The 14908-nt window shown below is 51.4% G+C and overlaps 1 protein-coding gene across 1 annotated transcript; it reads right to left on the minus strand.

The window, feature by feature from the left end:
* Positions 1–10427: 10427 nt before the first annotated feature.
* EPO (erythropoietin) lies at positions 10428–14669 on the minus strand. Its single transcript, XM_004045923.3, has 5 exons — positions 13118–14669; positions 12407–12552; positions 12062–12148; positions 11285–11464; positions 10428–11150 (listed from the first exon to the last, which is right to left on the minus strand). Exons 1-5 carry the CDS (start codon positions 13128–13130, stop codon positions 10995–10997), a joined length of 582 nt encoding a protein of 193 aa, XP_004045971.1. The 5' UTR covers positions 13131–14669; the 3' UTR covers positions 10428–10994.
* Positions 14670–14908: the final 239 nt, after the last annotated feature.

Genomic DNA, 14908 nt, shown 5'->3' on the forward strand with positions numbered 1-14908 from the left:
GTTGGGAGCCTGGACTCCTTTTATTCCCCCCTGGCCTCCTTAGCTTGGCATCCTTCCAAGGATGCCATGAAAAATGAACAGAGAAACACAGAAAAGCTCTGGGAAATTAAAATTATGAGAGTTGAAAGTTACCATCCAGTAGAAGTGTCGTAGATTGAAATAGAGGGAAATAAACTAGAGAGAAGAGAAAAAAAAAGAGAAAGAAACAAAAAGGAAACAGGTTTGGAGGATCAATCCAGGAAGTCTAACCTCAAACGAAAGGAGTTCAAAAAGAGAGAACAAAGGAAAAGAGATTATTATTTTAAAAAGAAAAACGCACAAGAAAATATCCAGAACTGAAATATACAAGTCTCTAGATTAAAAAGGTGTCCAGGGTGATGAAAGCACAGAGACCCATGGAAGCACTGGACTTCAGACTATCAGGGGTGAAGAGAAGATCTGAAACACTTTCAGATAGAAAATAACAAGTCATATACCAAGGATCAGAAATCAACATGGCATCCAGCTTTTCAATAGCAACCATGGAGTCTAAGAGCCAGTGGAACATTGTCTGCAGAATTCCAACAGAAAACCATTTCAAACCTAAAATTCTATAACTGGCAACAGTGGCAACTTGAGAGTTAGGTGAAGGAAGGACTGCAAACGGCTGGACGTGGTTGCTCACACCTGTAATCCCAGCATTTGGGAGGCCAAGGTGGGTGGATCACTTGAGGTCAGGAGTTCGAGACCAGCCTGGCCAACATGGCAAAACCCCATCTCTACTAAAAATACAAAAAATTAGCTAGGGGTGGTGGCACATGTTCATAATCCCAGCTACTCAGGAGGCTGAGGCACAAGAATCACTTGAACTTGGCAGGCGGAGGTTGTAGTGAGCCGAGATCGCGAGACTCCAAGTCAAAAAAAAAGAAAAAAAGGACTGCAAATGCCTACTGGCAAATCACGGAGAAAGATAAGTCACAGAGGAAGAGATACAAATAGGCAGCAAACATTTGAAAAGCTGTTCTGCTTCACTAGTAATAAGGGAAATGCTAATCAAAACTATGACTCTTATATTGACCAAAAAAAAAATTTTTTTTTCTTTTTTTTGAGACAGGGCCTCGTTCTGTCACCCAGGCTGGAGCGCAGCAGCATGACTTGGCTCATTACAGCCTCAAACCCCCGGGGTCAGGTGATCCTCCCATCTTAGCCTATGGAGTAGCTGGGACTACCCACGCATGCCACCAAGCCCAGCTAATTTTTGTATATTTTGCAGAAACGGGGTTTTGCCATGTCTCCCAGGCTGGTCTTAAACTCCTGGGCTCAAGCAGTCTGCCTGCCTTGGCCTTCCAAAGTGCTGGAATTACAGGCATGAGCCACTGTGCCCAGCCGACAAAAATTTGAAAGATTGGTAGTATGGAGTGTTGGACAGGATGCAGGTAGATACGAACTCAGTGATGATAAGACTGTAGGTTGGTGGCCAGGTGCAGTGGCTCATGCTGGTAATCCCAGGTGCTTTTTGGAGGCCGAGATGGTAGGACCGCATGAGGCTAGAGACCAGCCTGGGCAAAACAGTGAGACCCTGTCTCTACAAAAAATTTAAAAATTAACCAAGCATGGCAGTATGTGCCTGTAGGTCCCAGCTGGTTGTGAGGTTGAGGCGGGAGGACTTAGGTGTTCGAGGCTGCAGTGAGCTATGATCAAGCCACTGTACTCCAGCCAGAGCAACAGAGCGAGACCCTGTCTCAAAACAAAACAAACAAAGAATGTTGGTGAAAACTTTTTTTTTTTTTTGAGGCAGCGTCTCACTCTGTTGCCCAGGCTGGAGTGCAGTGGTGCCATCACAGCTTACTGCAGTCTCAACCTCCCAGGCTCAAGCAGTTCTCCCACCTCAGCCTCCCGGGGTGTCTGGGATTACAGGCACAAGCCACCATGCCTAGCTAATTTCTGTTTGTTTGTTTGTTTGTTTGTTTGCTTGCTTGTATTGTAGAGATAGGGTCTCACTATGTTGCCCAGGCTGGTCTCAAACTCCTGGGCTCCAGTGATGCGCTTGCCTCAGCCTCCCAAAGTGCTGAGATTACAAACATGAGCCACTGTGCCCAGCCGGTGAAAACTTCTTAGAAGGCATTTGTTTTTTGGTTTGTTTGTTTGTTTGTTTGTTTTGGGGGAGGAGTCTCGCTCTGTCAACCCAGCCTAGAGAGCAATGGCACAATGTCAGCTCACTGCAAACCTCCGCCTCCCGAGTTCAAGCAATTCTCTTGCCTCAGCCTCCCAAGTAGCTGGGATTAACAGGCATGTGCCATCACACCCGGCTAATTTTGTATTTTTAGTAGAGATGGGGTTCCATCATGTTGGTCAGGCTGGTCTCGAACTTCTGACCTCAGGTAGTCCACCCACCTTGGCCTCCCATAGTGTTGGGATTACAGGTGTGAGCCACAGTGCCTGGCCAGAAAACTTCTTAGAAGGCATTTGACAATGACTGTTGAACTTTCAAATGTGCGTATCTTTGACCTAACATTTCTAGGAAACTTGCTACAGAAATACACGCACTTTGCACAAATTTGCAGATACCCAAAGATGTTAATTGCAACATTGTTTACAATAGGAAAAATTATGATAAATATTTATCAGCAGGTATGTAATTGGATCATATTAAGAAATGGCCAGAGGCCGGGCACGGTGGCTCATGCCTGTAATCCCAGCACTTTGGGAAGCCGAGGTGGACAGATCACTTGAGGTCAGGAGTTCAAGACCAGCCTAACTAACATGGTGAAACTCCGTCTCTACAAAATACAAAAAATTAGTTGGGCATGGTGGTGCATGCCTGTACTCCCAGCTACTCGGGAGGCTGAGGCAGGAGAATTGCTTGAACCTGGGAGGCAGAGGTTGCAGTGAGCCAAGATCGTGCCATTGCACTCCAGCCTGGGCCACAAGAGCAAAAATCTGTCTCAAAAAAAAAAAGAAAAGAAAAGAAATGGCCGGGCGCGGTGGCTTCTGCCTGTAATCCCAGAACTTTGGGAGGCCAAGGTAGGAGGATTGCTTGAGCCCAGGAGTTCGAGACCAGCTTGGGCAACATAGCGAGAACCCACCCTCTACACAAAAAATACAAAAATTATCTAAGCATGGTGGTGCACACCTGTAGTTCCAGTTACAAAGAAGGCTGAGGCAGGAGGGTCGCCTGAGCCCAGGAGTTCAAGGCTGCAGTGAGCTATGATTGTACCATTGCACTCCAGCCTGGGCAACACAAGGAGACTCTGTTTCTAAAAAGAAATAAATAAAAGAAAAAGAAAGCCCCTTTGCAATCCCCAGGACCGCTTCTGCCCAAATGAGACTGAAGAGCCTCGCCATGGAATGCCAGCAGAGCCCAGGCAGGGATCACATCTGAGGACTGAGAGCACCCCCCTGCCTGTTTATGTCAGACCTGGGGATATCAATGGTGTCCATCCCAAGCCCTTGTCCACCCTTCCTCCATACCAGGTTAGCAGAGGAATTAACAGAGGGGCCAGGGTCAGGAAACGGTTAACCCAGGGAAGAGGAGCAGAAGACATTGATCACAGCCACTCCCTGTTGGGCAATAAGTCCCCTGGTAGCTGCTTTAGCTGACCTCCCTTTGGGACCACAGAGCTGGGGGTCACAGCTCCCAATCCGTCTGGAAGTGGGGGTGGGGAGCTCATGGCAGGACAGGAAAGTGGGGGAGGACCCTTGGGCCCTGTATTTTAGGGAGCCAGGAACCAGCAAGGCCCCAGAGACTGGCAACCTTGACAAGACTGGCAGCTGCGGGAACAGGTGTGAGAGACCTTGGGCTGTGGAAAAGCCCTTGAGAGAACTGGAGCCCAGTCCTAAATTTGCTGTGTGTCTTTGGGAACTTTTCTCACCCTCTCTGTGTCTTAGTTCCTTCCTCTGTAAGATTGGGGAGGAGGCTCAATCAGTACAGCCAAGATTTTTTTAAAGCCAGAAATCTATGATGTTGGCTGGGTGCAGTGGCTCACACCTATAATCCCAACACTTTGGGAGGCCAAGGTGGGCAGATCACCTGAGGCCAGGAGTTCAAGATCAGCCCGGCCAACATGGTGAAACCCCGTATGTACTAAAAATACAAAATTAGCTGGGCATGGTGGTGCGCACCTGTAGTCCCAGCTACTCAGGAGGCTGAGGCAGGAGAATCTCTTGAACCCAGGAGGGGGAGGTTGCAGTGAGCCGAGATCGCACCACGGCACTCCAGCCTGGGTGACAGAGTGAGACTCTGTCTCAAAAAATAATAATAATAATAATAAAAGAAAGAAATTTATGTGTGGCAGCCACTTTTTTTTTTTGAGACAGTGTCTTGCTCTATCACCCAGGTTAGAGTTCAGTGGCTCAATCATAGCTCACTACAACCTCAGCCTCCCAAGTAGTTGGAACTACAGTCTATTTTTTAGTAGCCCCGCAAATTTTTTATAGAAACAGGGATCTCACTATGTTGACCAGGCTGGTCTCAAACTACCAGCCTCAAGTGATCCTCTCACCTTGGCCTCCCACAGTGCTGGTATTACAAGTGTACACCACCGCGCCCAGTCACGTAATTTTTTTTATCTTGTTTTGCCCTTGTTGCCCAGGCTGGAGTGCAATGGCACGATCTTGGCTCACTGCAACCTCCGCCACCCGGGTTCAAGCAATTCTCCTGCCTCAACCTTCCAAGTAGCTGGGATTACAGGCATGCACCACCACACCCAGCTAATTTTTTATTTTTAGTAGAGACGGGATTTCACCATATTGGTCAGGCTGGTCTCGAACTTCTGACCTCAGGTGATGCGCCCACCTTGGCCCCCCAAAGTGTTGGGATTACAGGCGTGAGCCACTGGCCATTTTTAATAATCAATTTTCTTAAATAAAGAAGGGAGTTTAGAGACATTTGGCCATGACTCCCATAAATTGAGAAACTATACTATCGTCTATTTATTTGTTGCCAACAATCCTTCACAATGCCACAGTTTTATGATGGAATTTTAGTAGAATTAACTTTCAGCATCTTCAAATAATATTATTAGCCTTCAGCTTAGATTCCAGTGTCTAAAAGACCGTGTTTAGCTAATGCAACTCCAGCAACAAACCCTACTGTGGCAAGATCACCTACTGAACTACGTACGGTTCAGTAGTTCCAGCAGAACCCTAGGTGACTGGCCAGGCACAGTGGCTCACGCCTGTAATCCCAGCACTTTGGGAGGTTGAGGCAGGTGGATCACCTGAGGTCGGGGTTCGAGACCAGCCTGACCAACATGGAGAAACCCTGTCTGTACTAAAAATACAAAATTAGCCAGGTGTGGTGGCACATGCCTGTAATCCCAGCTACTCAGGAGGCTGAGGCAGGAGAATCATTTGAACCCGGGAGGCAAAGTTTGCAGTGAGCTGAGATCGCGCCATTGCGCTCCAGCCTGGGCAACAAGAGCGAAACCCGGTCTCAAAGAAAAAAAAAAAAAAAAAGAATCCTAGGTGACCTGTGAACTAGGGACAGGTCTTTGTTCAGCCTGATGCTTGGGCCCAGAGGGAGAATTTGAGTCAGTGAGTACCCAAGAGCGAGAGGCTGCAGTTAAGATGGAGAGCTGGGGCCGCAGGAGGTGGCTGAGTTGGCTCCTAGCGCAGTACTCAGAGCAAGGAGTTGGGAAGAAGGGAAGTTGGTAGGTACTTTCTGCCTATGCAGGGAAGAAGCAAGATCCCAAGGCAGGGGATTGAATGGGAAGGAGTTGGTCGTGGAAGATGGACACGCCTTGCTGACCACAGCTGTCTCATTCACTCCATCTCTTCTCTTTCCTCTCCCTGGTGATCCTGGGTCAGAGAGAAAAGGGACTCTCTCTCTCTCTTTTTTTTTTCTTTTTGAGACGGAGTCTCGCTCTTGTTGCTCAAGATGGAGTGCAGTGACTCGATCACTCAGCTCACTGCAACCTCTGCCTCCCAGGTTCAAGCAATCCTCGTGCCTCTGCCTCCCAAGTAGCTGGGATTACAGGCATGCACCACCACACCTGGCTAATGTTTGTAATTTTAGTAGAGATGGGGTTTCACCATGTTGGCCAGGCTGGTCTCAAACTCCTGACCTCAAGTGATCCACCCACCTTGGCCTCCCAAAGTGCAGGGATTACAGACTTGAGCCACCACACCCGGACTTTTTTTTTTCTCTCTCTTTTGAGCCAGGGTCTTGCTCTGTCACCCTGGCTGGAGTGCAGCGCTGCAATCATAGCTCAATGCAGTCTCAAATCCCCGGGTTCAAGTGATCCCTCCTGCTTCTGCTGGGCCTACAGGTGCACACCATCATGCCCCACTGCTTTAAAATTTTTTTTAGAGACAGGGTCTCCCTATGTTTCTGGGGCCAGTCTGGAACTCTTGTGCTCAAGCCCTCCTCCTGCCTCAGTCTCCCAAAGTGCTGGGATTACCGGTATGAACCACTTCGTCCAGCCCCATCTCCGTGTTTTATGACCTGGGCAAGGCCCATAATCTCTTTGGGCCTCAGTTTCCTCCTCTGCAAAATGGGGACCCTCCATCATCCCTGCCTTCCTCTTGGCGTTAGGAGAGCAAATGAAAAGCATGCCAGGAAATCACATGCTTTTCATGTAAATAGCCAAGCTCTCTACAAACAGAAGGCATCATCTTTAAACAATTATGTAACCCCTTGACTCAGAACTAGGCTTTGCTGGCTCCTGTCCCCACCAGAAAGTCAAAAGTGTTGGCTCTGTCACTTTCCAGCAGAACTTAGTTCCCCATCTGACAAATGGGGACGATACTCATTGTATTCCTGCTTCTTGGAGTTCGGGTGAGAATCGCAGCATGCAGATGCCACAGATTGAATGTGTTGTTAATTATAACCATGATCATAGTTCAGAGGAAAGTTCCTTTCCTGGCCTGCACTCGAAGAACCTCTGAAATCTGGCAACACCCTCCTTGGGAATCTGCCTCTCAGCACGGACTCTGGGCCTCACTTAGTTCTTCTAAATCCTGTGGTTCTTCCCTTCCCCGGCCTCTTGGCATTGCACAGCTTAGCACTCAGTCCCATACCAAAATGACTACGTCTGAATTAATGTGCATCAAGGCCAGGTGCAGTGGCTCATGCATGTAATCCCAGCATTTTGGGAGACTGATGAGTGGATCACCTGAGATCAGGAGTTCGAGACCAGGCTGGCCCACATGGAGAAACCCCATCTCTACCAAAAAACAAAACAAAAACAAACAAACAAAAAAACACAAACACACACACACAAACTAGCCGGGTGTGGTGGCGTGTGCCTGTAATCCCAGCTACTCGGGAGGCTGAGGCACAAGAATTGCTTGAACCCAGGAGGTGGAGGTTGCCGTGAGCTGAGATTGTGCCACTGCCCTCCAGCCTGGGTGACACAACAAGACCCTGTCTCAAAAAATAAATAAATAAAATAAAATGAATTAATGTGTGCCTTTTTTTGCCCCCAGGAGGCTGCCCACTGGCCACTGGGCTATGAGTGTCATTTCATGTCTCCTAGCACTTAGTGCAAAGGCTTGGTTCACAGTAGCCATTCTATAAACTTGGAATAAATGTTTTAAATGTTTCTAACGTACTCGCCTCTCACATCCATCCCAGGAATGGTCAGACAGTTCAGGTTTGATAACTACTCTTTTTGTGGGGGAGGGGGGATGGGATCTTGCTCTGTCACCCAGGCTGGAATGCAGTGGTGTGATCACAGCTCACTGCAGCCTCAACCTCCCAGGCTTGAGTGATTCTCCCACCTCAGCCTCCTGAGTAGCTGGCACTACAGGTGCATGCCACCACATCCAGCTAATGTTTAAATTTTTTTGTAGAGATGGGGGTCTCACTATGTTGCCCAGGGTGGTCTCAAACTCCTGAGCTCAAGGGATCCTCCCACCTCAGCCTCCCAAAGTGCTGGGATTACAGGCGTGAGCCACAACATCTGGTTGAAAATTACTATTTTTTTATTATATTTTAGAAACTGAAAGCAGTGAGAAGTCTGAAGACAGTTGTGGAATAAGATCAGTGACCCTGAATCCTGCAGACGGAGAGGAGGGAGGCAAAAGCGGGTTACTCATTGATGAGATGTTTGAGCCTTAGACTACAAATCAGGCTAAGAGGTGGACAGCCTTTGGGATTAGGAGTCCTAAATCCTGTGCTCAGGTTCTAGCTCAGTCTCTTATTAGCCAGATTCCTTCGGCTTAAGAGCAAGCCTCTTAGCTCCGATGTCAGCAGCCTAAGAGGGGGATTTCTCCTTTACTGACTCGCAGCATTCCTGGTGCAAGAATCAAATGCCATCTGTGGAAACCACAATACAAATGTGTATTGAAATGTACAAGGTCACAGCCGGGCGCGGTGGCTCACGCCTGTAAACCCAACACTTTGGGAGGCCGAGGTGGGCGGATCCTCTGAGCTCAGGAGTTTGAGACCAGCCTGGTCGACATGGTGAAACTCCATCTCTACTAAAAATACAAAAAATTAGCCAGGTGTGTTAGCAGGCGTCTGTAGTCCCAGCTACTCGGGAGGCTGAGGCAGGAGAATCGCTTGAACCCGGGAGGCGGAGGTTGCAGTGAGCCAAGATCGCGCCACTGCACTCCAGCCTGGGTGACAGAGTGAGACTCCATTGAAAAAAAAGAAAAGAAAAGAAAAGAAATGTACAAGGTCAGAGCCCTAAGGAATCTATCGCTTGTAGGTTTCTCTAGCAGTTCCTAGTAAGACCTGAAGAGGGCACTGTAGCCCACGAGCCGGTTAGAACAGAGGGAAAATTCTCTTGGGTCCTCCCCTTTGGCGACTCCTCGCATCCCAGCTCACCTACCGCCCCGCTCCCTACACACCTGTGAAGTACCCTCCAACCTCCAAAACCTTACCGTAATTTTTCCTGCTGCGGATTGCAAAACATTCTCTCCCGTTTCCATATGTGCAGGGGAACACAGGCTGACTTCTCTACAGTTGATGATACAAGCAGAAAGACCGGCCCTCACATATGGGATAACAACCAGGATCGGGGTCCCATACAGTTGTTTTTGTTTGTTTGTTTGTTTTTGTTTTGTTTTTGAGACAGAGTTTCGCTCTTGTCGCCCAGGCTGGAGTCCAGTGGCACGACCTCGGCTCACTGCAACCTCTGCCTCCCAGGTTCAGTGATTCTCCTGCCTCAGCCTTCAGAATAGCTGGGATTAAAGGAGCCCACCACCACACCCAGCTAATTTTTTGTATTTTTAGTAGACATGGGGTTTCACCACGTTGGCCAGGCTGGTCTCGAACACCTGACCTCAGATGATCCACCCACCTCAGCCTCCCAAAGTGCTGGGATTACAGGCATGAGCCACCGTGCCTGGCCTCCCATACAGTTTTATGACAGCTTTTGCTGTCTGCACAGGTCCCTCCTCAGTGGTCCTTTCCCGCTGAAGCATTATTTTTGAGAAGGAATCTGAAGTTGTGGTCAGAGTAAAGGGGAAAATGAGAAGTAGAAATCAAGAGTGGAAGTAGAGTTCATTTGTTCCATGTCCCCCACCCCAGGGGAGTAAAGGAGCAGGTAGGGATTAGGTAGAAGGAATAAACCAGGCGCAATGGCTCACACCTATAATCCCAGCACTTTGGGAGGCTGAGGAGGGAGGATCACTTGAGCCCAGAGTTTGAGACCAGCCTGGGCAACATAGCAAGACCCCATCTCTAAAAAAAAAAAGATAAAAATAATTTAAAAATTAGCAGGGCATGGCGATGCATGCCTTTAGTCACATCTACTCATGAGGCTGGGACTAGAGGATCGCTTGAGCCCAGGAGTTTGAGGCTGCAGTGACCCATGATTGCACCACTGCACTCCAGCCTGGGCAACAGAGCAAGACACTGTCACTAAAAACAAACAAACAAACAAAATCACAAATATATAAATGGACCACCTAGAGTGGCCCTTGTCCCCGAGCAGATGCTGTTTATAGAGGTGGCTCCAACCGCACCTGTGTGTACCGCCCCTTTTGTGAATTTCAGAGGCGAGTATTCATGGTGACAGTCCCCAGGTGAGTAAAGGAGGCAGCTGGACTTAGCGAGGATGTGCATTGAGGCGGAAGGCTGATGCTGGGAGTGTGGCATCAGCCGAAGAGACCAAAGAAGAGGCAGAAATTAACAAGGGCCAGTGACCAGGGTTGGCAGCTGTTACCAGCCCCCAAAACTCCCAAAGGGACCCGTCCTCTGGCCTCCCTCTCCTTGATGACAATCTCAGCGCACTGCAGCCTTGCCCTGGGCAGGGTTGGCAGCTGCCTTACTGCGGTGAGGCCTTGAATGGAGCCACCTTATTGACCAGCGTAGGCAGAGCTTGTGGCCTCAGGCCCGGTAGGGTCGAGAGGTCAGACGGGCTGTGTGAGACAGCACGTAGGGCCCAGCCCCCTCCACCCCTCGTTTCCCGGACCTGGACCTGCTGCACTGCTGCCAGGAGTGGGACAGAGCCAGGGGATTTGGAGGTTCCCAGAAAACAGAAAAGCCAAGAGTCATATTGGTGGTTTCAGTTCTTGTCAATGAGATTGAAGAATACACAAAACTTGGACCCCATGAGAGCCAGAGGCCAGCCCCCATCCTGTCTTCATGGTTCCCACCACCCCGGTGTCAAGGGGGCTCTTGCCACCAAGGGAGTGCCCATGCCAGTGAGACCTGGAGAAGTCACAGCTTGCCACCTAAGTTCTCCAGGTCATCCTGTCCCTGATGGTAGGTGCGAAAACAGGTAAATCGCCTCCAAAGCGTGTCCTGGCATCAAATTTTGCAGGGTGCCGAGTGAACTCAGGCGTCTTCCCAGCATGGCTCTGTCCCTGAGTTTAAAGCTGCTCTCTGAATGCTTCCTGCTCTGGGCCCTCAAGTTGGCCCTGTGACATCCTTAGATCTCAGAATTGCTCTCTGGGCAGTTCCTCTGGCCCCTGAGATGTCATTGCTGGCACTGGAGTGTCCATGGGACAGGCTGGCGCTGAGCTGAGAGCCCCTCGACGGGGTTCAGGAGTGGCGGGGGAGGGTGCGGCACAAGCAATGTTGGTGAGGGAGTTGGTGGATATGCCCAGGTGGACACACCTGGTCATCTGTCCCCTGTCCTGCAGGCCTCCCCTGTGTACAGCTTCAGCTTTCCCCGGAGGAAATTGGAGTAGACTCGGAAGAGTTTGCGGAAAGTGTCAGCAGTGATTGTTCGGAGTGGAGCAGCTGAGGCCGCATCTGGAGGGGAGATGGCTTCCTTCTGCCAAGGAGAAAACAGGAGGTCACTGCAGTGCCACAGAAGGGGAAGGAATACGGACAGTTCCTGTACTCCTTAGCAACACCCTTCTCCCCTTCTTACAGAAAGGGCAAGCAGAAGTGTCCGCTCCTACTCACCTGGGCTCCCAGAGCCCGAAGCAGAGTGGTGAGGCTGCGAAGGCCACTGACGGCTTTATCCACATGCAGCTGCAGGGGCTCCAACGGCTGGGAAGAGTTGACCAACAGGGCCTGGCCCCGCAGGACAGCTTCCGAGAGCAGGGCCAGGCCCTGCCAGACTTCTACAGCCTGCTGCCCGACCTACAGGGAGTGGACTCTGGGAGTCAGCTGACCCACGCCACCCTCTCCCTCCTGCCCCTCAGCAGCCCCAAGCACCAAGCTGAGCAAACAGAAGGTATGCAATAAGACTTGTTGAATGAATGAATGAATGAGTGAATGAATAATGAATGTATTCCATACAGCTCTCATTAGTTTTCTTTTTTCTTTTCTTTTTTGAGACAGGGCCTCACTCTTTCACTGAGGCTGGAGTGCAGTGGTGTGATCACGGCTCACTGCAGCCTCAAATTCCTGGGCTCAAGCTATCCTCCCGCCTCAGCCTTCCAAATATCTGGGACTACCACCATGCACTACCTCACCTGACTAATTTTTTTAAATGTTTGTAGAGATGGGGGATCTCACTATGCTGCCCAGGTTGGTCTGAAACTCCAGGGCTCAAGCAATTCTCCCATCTCGGCCATCTCAGCCTGGGATTATAGACGTGAGCCTCTGTGCCCAGGCAGCCTCATCTCTGCCGCTCCATTTTACCTTTCCCTCGATCCTTCTCCCTTTCATCCAAAATCAGGCTCGCAAAATGAGATTCTCCAAAAGAAAGGAAAAAAAAAAAAAAAAGGAACTCACCTCCATCCTCTTCCAGGCATAGAAATTAACTTTGGTGTCTGGGACAGTGATATTCTCATTCAAGCTGCAGTGTTCGGCACAGCCCGTCTGAAATGCACACAGCCCAGGGAGTCAAGGGTCCCTGAAGGCTCTGGCCCTGGCCCACAGGCCGTAGGATCTGCTGGCTTTGCTCCTTGCCTAGTTTCCAGGTATGGTTTGGGGCCACCAGACTTCTTCTTATGTAGGGGGGCAGTGTCTAGCTTCCCAACTCCACCCCAAACCAAGTGCCAGGTTCCTGGATCTGGGAGGAGTTCCCTGAAGCCCTGAGTGTGAGTTCTGCGGAATGTGCTGGGGAAGGGGTCTCACCGTGATATTCTCGGCCTCCTTGGCCTCCAAGAGGTACCTCTCCAGGACTCGGCTGTCACAGATGAGGCGTGGTGGGGCGCCCAGGACTGGGAGGCCCAGAGGGAGCGACAGCAGGGACAGGAGAAGCCACAGCCAGGCAGGACATTCTGGAAGAGATAGCCAGGCTGAGAGTCAGGCAGGGAGGGAGAAGGGTGGCTGTGGAAGGACAGCTTCCTTCATCCCCACGTCTCTGCCCCAGCTCGTCCTTCCTGTCCCCAACCATGCAAGCACTCAGGTGCTGCCTCCCTGGCCTTCATTCAATCCTGCTGCCCTGTGCACACCCCACCCCCAGCTACCAGCATCCACTTCTCCGGCCAAACTTCAATCCTGGTGTGACAGAGGCTTCCCCTCTGGCAGATAAGTGGTGGCTCCAGCGCCCAGGTTATCAGCTTATCAGCTTCCTCTCCACTGGCACAGCAGAACCCCCAAACCTTCTTCCCCTCAACCCCCAAACTGTGTCCCCTTCACAGGTCAGGTTTTTGCCATCCCCAAGGACTCCCCCAAGTCCCCGCTGGCACGTGGAGGCTGCCCCACCCCCCTCCCCCTTCCGGGGTCCTTGACAAGTCGCCGGTCCTTGAACCCAGCCACCTCCCGGCCAATAGCCCGGGCGCTAAAATCCCCGCTCAAACAGGGACCCGGGCGGGCGGGAGCGCCCAGCCCGCGAGTACTCACCGTGCACCCCCATCTCCGCGCCTGGCCGGGGTCCCTCAGCGACCTGGGGCGCGCCGGGTGACCACACCGGGGGCCCTCATCCCGGGAAGCTCGGCGGTGCAGGGCCAGCCCCACGGGCCTGGAGGAGAGGGCGGCTGTCCAGGGGGCGCGGTGTCGGAGCAGAGCGGGCGCGGTGGCCCCGGTCCGGCTCCGGGAGGACAGCGCGGTGCGGCGCAGCGCAGCGAGCGGCCGGGGTGGCCCAGGGACTCTGCGGCTCTGGCCGGGGGTCGGGGCTGTTATCTGCATGTGTGCGTGCGCGGGTGGGGGTGGGGGAGAGGCTGTGTGCGTGAGGGGTCGCCAGGGGTAGGGGCCACCCGGGGTCAGAGCAGGGGCAGGACGCCTGGGTTGAGGCTCGCCGGGGCGTGAGCGGGGCTGCTGCAGACGTGCGTGTGGGTCATGGGGGCTGCTCCCGGGCCCTGGGTCGCGGGAGGGGAGTGCAGCCGGTTGCGCACCCTTGGGACGGGCGGAGCGTGCTATCTGGGAAAGGCTGGGCTCCCGGACACCTCCCCTGGGGGGCATCCCGGTCTTGGGCGGAGACTCAGAGATGCCTGGGTTGCTGAGTTCCGCAAAGTAGCTGGGTCTGGAAGCCCAGAAGCTTTAGGGAGGGGCAAATGAGTGGTCTCCCTTCCCACAATCCCAGGACATGTTCTAGAAACAATGTTGACCATGTTGAGGAATTTGATGGGGGCAAATAGGGCAAGAAATTTGGGGTTCTTCCTCCCCACCTCACTCCTCACTGTCTAGTACTCTGCAAACCCAGACACTTAACTTTTTTTTTTTTTTTTTCTGGAGATGTAGCCTCCCTATGTTGCCCAGGCAGTGCAGTGGTGCCATCTCCCGCTCACTACAACCTCTGCCTCCTGGGTTCAAGCAATTCTCCTGCTTCAGCCTCTGGAGCAGCTGGGACTACAGGCACACCTTTACACCCGGCTATGTTTTGTATTTTTAGTAGAGATGGGGTTTTGCCATGTTGCCCGTGCTGGTCTTGAACTCCTGACCTCAGGTGATCCACCCTCCTCGGCCTCTCAAAGTGCTGGGATTACAGGCATGAGCCGCCGCACCCAGCCCCCACCCCAGACACTTAACTTTTAGTGCACAGAGCACACAGTCCATTGTGCAGGACACACATGCACCTTGACATCTGTTTATTTGACCTGTGGTGTAGGTTAGCTAGGCTGCATTGCCGAGTTCTTAAGAACACTGAAATACAGCTAACACCAAGAGTGATGGGGGCTGGGATTTACAGCTAAGGTTTTATGGCTTCTGGAAACCCTGAGCCAGATGAGTGAGATTCCCAGAGCAGGAGACCAAGACTAGCTGGTCTCTCACACCTTAGAAAGTGGCCTCGTCCTTGAGCCCTCAATGTCCTCATCTGTCAAATGGGTGTGGTGAAACTACCAGCCTATCCTATTCAGGTTTCATAAAAGACAGGAAAGGGCCAGGCACCGCAGCTCACACCTATAATCCCAGCACTTAGGGAAACCAAGGCAGGAAGATCCTTTGAGCCCAGGAGTTCGAGACCAGCCTGGACAACATGGCAAGACCTTGTCTCTAAAATAAATAAATAAATAAAAAATAATTAGCCAGGTGTGGTGGCTCACGCCTGTAGTCCCAAATATGCAGGAGGCTAAGGCAGGAGGATCACCTGAGCCCAGGAGTTCGAGGCCGTAGTGAGCCATGATCGCGCCACTGCACTGCAGCCTGGGCGACAGAGTGAGAGCCTGTCTCAAAAACAAAAAAAGACTGGAATGT

The sequence above is a fragment of the Gorilla gorilla genome, chromosome 6 (genome assembly GCF_029281585.2).
Source record: "Gorilla gorilla gorilla isolate KB3781 chromosome 6, NHGRI_mGorGor1-v2.1_pri, whole genome shotgun sequence".
Classification (NCBI taxonomy): Eukaryota; Metazoa; Chordata; class Mammalia; order Primates; family Hominidae; genus Gorilla; species Gorilla gorilla.

Bases quoted from the DNA above. Each gene is read 5' to 3' on its own strand.
- EPO (XM_004045923.3), bottom strand. The intron at 11,465-12,061 runs GTGAGTTCCTTT...CACTCCCTGTAG, and splicing joins ATGCCTGGAAGAGGATGGAG to GTCGGGCAGCAGGCTGTAGA. The intron at 11,151-11,284 runs GTGAGTAGGAGC...TCTCCTTGGCAG, and splicing joins TTCGGGCTCTGGGAGCCCAG to AAGGAAGCCATCTCCCCTCC.